At 35.8% G+C, this 5,895-nt stretch overlaps 1 protein-coding gene across 1 annotated transcript in view; it reads right to left on the minus strand.

Annotated features, from left to right (window-relative positions):
- Window positions 1-1,024: 1,024 nt before the first annotated feature.
- Window positions 1,025-5,895, minus strand: part of LOC102599980 (obg-like ATPase 1) — a 19,535-nt gene continuing 14,664 nt past the window's right edge. The window contains exons 9-12 of the mRNA XM_006360252.2: window positions 4,341-4,416; window positions 3,828-3,920; window positions 2,879-2,929; window positions 1,025-1,472 (exon numbers count right to left, since the gene is read on the minus strand). Coding sequence (XP_006360314.1) covers window positions 1,374-1,472; window positions 2,879-2,929; window positions 3,828-3,920; window positions 4,341-4,416 — 319 coding nt within the window. The 3' untranslated portion in view covers window positions 1,025-1,373. The remainder of the gene's footprint in view (window positions 1,473-2,878; window positions 2,930-3,827; window positions 3,921-4,340; window positions 4,417-5,895) is intronic.

Consider the following 5,895-nt stretch of genomic DNA (forward strand, 5'->3'; position numbering starts at 1 on the left):
CTTCAATTAACTAATAAGTTATGTGGATATTAGCAATACATTTTAGCATAGATTTCTTCAATTAACTCATGTCCATTAATTAATTGCTTCAAATCTCTACTATACACTTTAGCATAATTTTCTTCAATTAGCTAATAATTATGTGAGTATTAGCTATACATTTTAGCGTAGATTTCTTCAATTAACTAATAAGTTATGTGGATATTAGCGATACATTTTAGCATAGATTTCTTCAATTCAAACCCCACATCATCTAATTTAGCATAGATTTCTTCAATTAACTAATAAGTTATGTGGATATTAGCAATACATTTTAGCATAGATTTCTTCAATTAACTCATGTCCATTAATTAATTGCTTCAAATCTCTACTATACTCCCACCATTGCATCTATTATAAAATCTGATCTTGAAGGAAATCTCAATGAACAAACTTACAATAAAAATGAAGAAGAACCAAAAACTCTACTGAAAGTTGAAAATTCAACAAAAATTATAAACGTTGAAGATTTTAGCAAGGATATGATGATGCTTCAGAAGGTTCAAATAATATAAAGTAGAAGACTCAAAAATTTCAAGTACATTTGGAACAAAAAATGACGAAAAGATTGTGTTCTCCATTCACTTATCAAGGTTCATGGGTATTAATGTTGATTTAGCCTTCGAATCTCTTTATTTATGGCTGCCTACTTTCATCAGCACACTTATCAATTATTGAAGAGAGACTAAAGAAATCAAATAAGGATTTGATGGTAAAATACATAATTTCTTAAGGGGAGTGCAAGCAAAAAATGTGACAAGTATTTAGGAACGAAGGGAGTATACTTACAGTGAAAGACATCTTCATATTCACAGTGAAAGGCATGGGTCTTTTGGCCTCAATTTTGTACTCCAGCAAGTGGACAGATTTATTGTCCCAATCCCACATTATTTCTGATTATTCATATGCAGGTTAAGGTCCTTGCATAACTTGACACCATATGGGTGACATTGATTTTTTGATAATAGAAACTCATAAAATTCTAACACGTACATCTTGAGAGATTTAAATCTATCGCCAATTCTCCAGATTGTTTCTTCAAAAACTACATAACATCAAATGCTTAATGCCAGCCAATAACTTATAAATTGAATTTGGCGTCAGCCTCACTGAAAGGAAGTACAGAGTACGCAAACAGAAGACAAAAATGACTCGAATATCCAACACACTACAAATGCAGATAAAGACATAGGAAACATATCATAAATTTTGCAGAAACCTCCCATACAAGATAAACTTTATCTGCAAATATAGACCTAATTATGAGGCAAAACTATATCATCTTTCAACGAGTTGATGCAGCTTCATAAGTTTCGTGCAGATCAACCACCACCTCACTTCTTCCCACCCCCAGAGACATTGAACTTGAAGAAAATAATATCACCATCTTGGACCACATAGGTCTTACCCTCCTGCTTATACTTCCCAGCAGCCTGTGGAAGAGCACATTCACCTTAGACAACTTTCAAAGGTCATCTATAAAGAAAACTCCAGCTTTGTGCGCAAGTCAGGTCATGTATAGGAACAATTATGTTACATTGCAAACTATTAATTTTGGCTTAAGACTTATTTAGAGAATTTAACATATGAACTGCCAATAGTAATTACAGAATTGAATTGTCATGGTAATTTCATCCGTAACTTATGCAGTTTGGTTGGATAGCATAAAGCATTTTCCATCACTGAGATATCTTCTTATTTTATGAAGTCCATCGCAAAGTATCTCTTTGGTCAGAAGCAACATTAGCATTTCATTTTTCTTTCTCTCTTTTTAATTACATTAGTGTCTAGGCCAACTTGCATGCATCCTGACAATTCCACCAGGTAGTTTCTACCTTCCACCAGCCAATGTACCGGATAATGCTGCTGATCGAAGCTTAGGCAAATGGGAAGAAATCACCTTACATTTTTTGTCTCCGCTAAATATTTAAACCCTAGTCTCCCTTGGTTCCACCCACTCCGTTGACCACAAAGCCACAACCTTGGGCGATTCTTCTCATTCTTTGTTCTTTTTTGTTTTTGAGATAAGTAACTTGAGTATCAATCCCTCCATTTCAATTTGGTTGTCCTATTTTGACTTGGCACGGAGTTTAAGAAAGTAAAGAAAACTTTTAAATTGTGTGGTCTTAAATAAAAGATATGTCAAATGTACCAAAATGCTCTTAGACATGCCATATGGGAAGTTGGAATTAAACCGTTGCTAAAAATGGAAAGAGGCATTCTTTTTCACACGGACTAAAAAGGAAAGTAGGGCAAACAAAATGAAACAGAGGGAGTACATATTTAGTGTAAGCCTAGATAAGAATTTGCACTAGAACAAAGATAGAGATGGTAGGGTGCTATATCCTATTCGTCTAACAATATGAAAAGCTGCCTTGGTGCAAAAAGGCAAAGAGTGGAAACACATGTTAGTCTGATATAATATATACTTGGAGACAACCATATCTGAAGAAAACAGAATAATATAGGTATAACCAGAGCTATTATTTGTTTATGAGTTGAATTTCACTATTGTCTTTCACTTTATTTTTGTTTTTGTGGAGAAATTTTATTAGAATTTTGCCCTAACTTGTCCTTTGTTTAGCAAGTTGTGCTGAATACAGCACAAATATATATATATATATATATATATAAGTTGTACTTGTGTGGGAGTTGAGTGTTAACTCCCGAGTTTTTCACATTATTCTTGTTCTTGTGAAGAACTTTTCAAAGTTTGCTTCAACCCATATTTTGTTTCCAAAAACAAGTTGTGCAGAAATAAAGCACATATTATCATTTCCAGTACTCGTGAAGCAGAAGACATGTCATTAAATTGCCAATGATAACTTAATAAGAGTACCTTTACAGCCGATTCACTACCAAGTTCCTTTAGATCTTCAAATTTCATCACCTGAAGACACCAATACCCAAGTCATTGGTGTCAAGAGAAAAGACAAATGGTAGCTAAAAATGAAAGCAGTCATAAATGAATAGGATTTCACTTTTTGAAATGTGAATTATCTGGCCAAGCAGAATAAGATATTTTCAGCTATAGCTTCCAATTCATAAAATTCCACCTTTTGGGGCAGCAACTCCAATTCCCAAAAACCTACATCTGGTGTTATTAAAAATTTCGAAGGTTCGGGTGAAGACGTAGATCATCTCCTTTTGCATTGCAAAGTTGCAAATCGGTTATGGAGGGGGGCCCTCAATTTGTTTGGGATGCAATGAGTGAAGCTGGGACATTGAAGGAGGCTTTGCGAAGATGACTCATGCAAGGGGGAAGAGAAGTCCAAGAGCATGGAGTGTTGCCCCTTTAGCAATCATGTGGGTTATTTGGAAAGAGAGAAATAGCAGGGGCTTTGAAGGGGTGGAACAAGATTATATAAAACTGAAATTTAGCTTCTGTTTCTAGTTTCCTTTAGGTGTACTCATGAGGCCCCTATTTATATAGAGGATTGGATCTCTCTGTTGAGAACCATATTTTGGTGTAGGTTCTCTTCCTTCTGATATACGGCTCATGCTCGTATACGGGGTTTTCCCCAATTGTTGATAAAATATTTTTTACCTAATCAACAAAGAAAATTAAAAATTTCAATAATCAAACTTCTTTAGGATAAATAAATGGCTTCCTGGAAAAGTAGTAAGGAAATTGCTAGGAGTTTTTGAACAAGTATACAATTTATGGGTGTGAAACCACCACCTGTACTGTGCACATTCAACTAAAATAATAAACTGAAATCTTTTGGAACTGATTATACGAATCCTGAACAAGAGTAGGTAAAAGGAAAAAGAAGGCACATAATGACCTCAGCACAGATGAACCCTCTCTCAAAATCTGTATGAATTGTTCCAGCAGCTTGAGGAGCCTTCATCAACCTGCGGATTTGCCAGCATTTAACCTGTATTTTAAGAGAAAAAAAACTATGAGGCCTTATAACCATCAACAATGGTGACCTCAATTTACTTTTTTAGGGGATGGGGTGACGCTCTTTCCATTTTGAAACATCTCAAAATGTTGGGCATCATGCCATTTCTATAACATTTACACAACTTTCCAGAATTCAAATCATTAAGCATTTCAACCTTTAAACTTTCATGTGATGTTTTTTTTCTCAAATTAAAATTTCAGCCATGACTTTAATATTTGCTCCACTATCACTAATATAATATACAAGTCAAATTAACATCTTAAATTTCATGTCCAGTCACATGACATCATATAAACTAGGACGGGGGAATAAATTATTTATGTAGCATTAAACTCAACACCAAGTAAGAGAAGGAATGGGACAGAATGAAAGAGGAAGAATTTTAAATACCTCATCTGGCCCTGCTGTGAAGAAATAAATAAGATTAATGGCTGCAAATCCAGTCTTAATGATTTTTGGGAGGCAACTGTAGCATGATAAATCAAGATCAGCTGGATGAAGTGATAAAAATGATGCTTTCCATATTTAAAATAGGCCTAAATTTCACATCAAAGTATAATTTAAATATATCCAAAGATTACTGATATGCTTAAACAAATGAAATGGTATCAATTGCCCAAATCTATAAAAATAGATAACAAATTGGCCCAGAAAGAATGCCCACTGTAAAAGTAGCTTAAATTGCAGAACCAAGAAAACTCTTCTCTTTCAAGAAAGTAGATATTTTGAGGTTTCAATCCATCAATGTAGTCCACTGCCATAATAATCTATATATTGCAGCATTTATCAAACATGCTTCCAATCCAAGAAATTAAGGTACTACTGATCACTACAACTGCAGATTAGATTATTTAAGACCAACATTTGGCATGCTAAATCCAACAATGTTTATGTGTTGTATTAATTACAAAAATTGTGTCCTTCAAACGCACAAGCAGTCAGGCTTAAAACGCAACATCAAGTTCCTTGATGAAACACAGCTTAAGATAGATCATGTTGGATTTCACCACACAGAGATTAAAGATGGGATATATTCCCACTTTGAGGATTGAAATTTTATCCTATGGTAGTGTAAAGGAAGACAAATTTCAACAACATCAAAACTTAAGATGTCATAGAAAAGTCAAATACATGAAATGATGGCTGAGAGGATAAACTTATTCTACCCTTTCATATGTTATATAATCAAAGGTGGACTTTGACAAGTGTCATGTACTGCCTTAACCAATCTGAATTAGCAAGGCCTATTGTTATCTTTAACTGTCTAAATTACCTAAAAGCACAATTAAGGACCAACCACCCATGTATCTAAAATATAAGGCAGTTATACGCCTCGACAACAAAGAAGGATTTACACAAAAAATATACTTTAATAAGTAACATATGTTACTTAGACTTTCAAAAGACACCAAGTCCATGCTACTTGATAATATAATGTTACATGCCACGGCCTACCACAAACACAGCAACCCCCCTCCCTCCCCAAGCTACAAGGGCCATGATGAGCCCAAGGGACGCATTTGGCATAGAGGCATGGCCAGAACAATGCACATGTCCAGAGCTGAGTGCCCCAGTAGCACAATGCACGAATGGTGGTGTTGCATATAAGCACGAGGGTCTTGGCATGAGGAGGGGAATCAGAGCATCGACCAGCACGATCGTACATGTGAAATGGCCAAAGAGGTGTCGGAGCATTAGCGGTTGAGCACACAAGGTCATGCTACGCCATCGCCATGGGGGAACAAGGGGAGTAAGGTCTCATTGAAAACTAGAGGATCCTAGAGGCACCCAGATGCCTCAAGTCATGTTAGGAGCACCCAAGAGAAGCAAAGACGTTTTAGAGAACAGAACAATGTCATGTCCCATCAGACATGGCACCCTCCTTGATGAACTCTAAGGCCTCAGGAATATTCGGGGGGGGGGGGGGGGGGGAAGGGGAGGGGAG

Source organism: Solanum tuberosum, unplaced genomic scaffold (assembly GCF_000226075.1).
Source record: "Solanum tuberosum cultivar DM 1-3 516 R44 unplaced genomic scaffold, SolTub_3.0 scf00320, whole genome shotgun sequence".
Classification (NCBI taxonomy): Eukaryota; Viridiplantae; Streptophyta; class Magnoliopsida; order Solanales; family Solanaceae; genus Solanum; species Solanum tuberosum.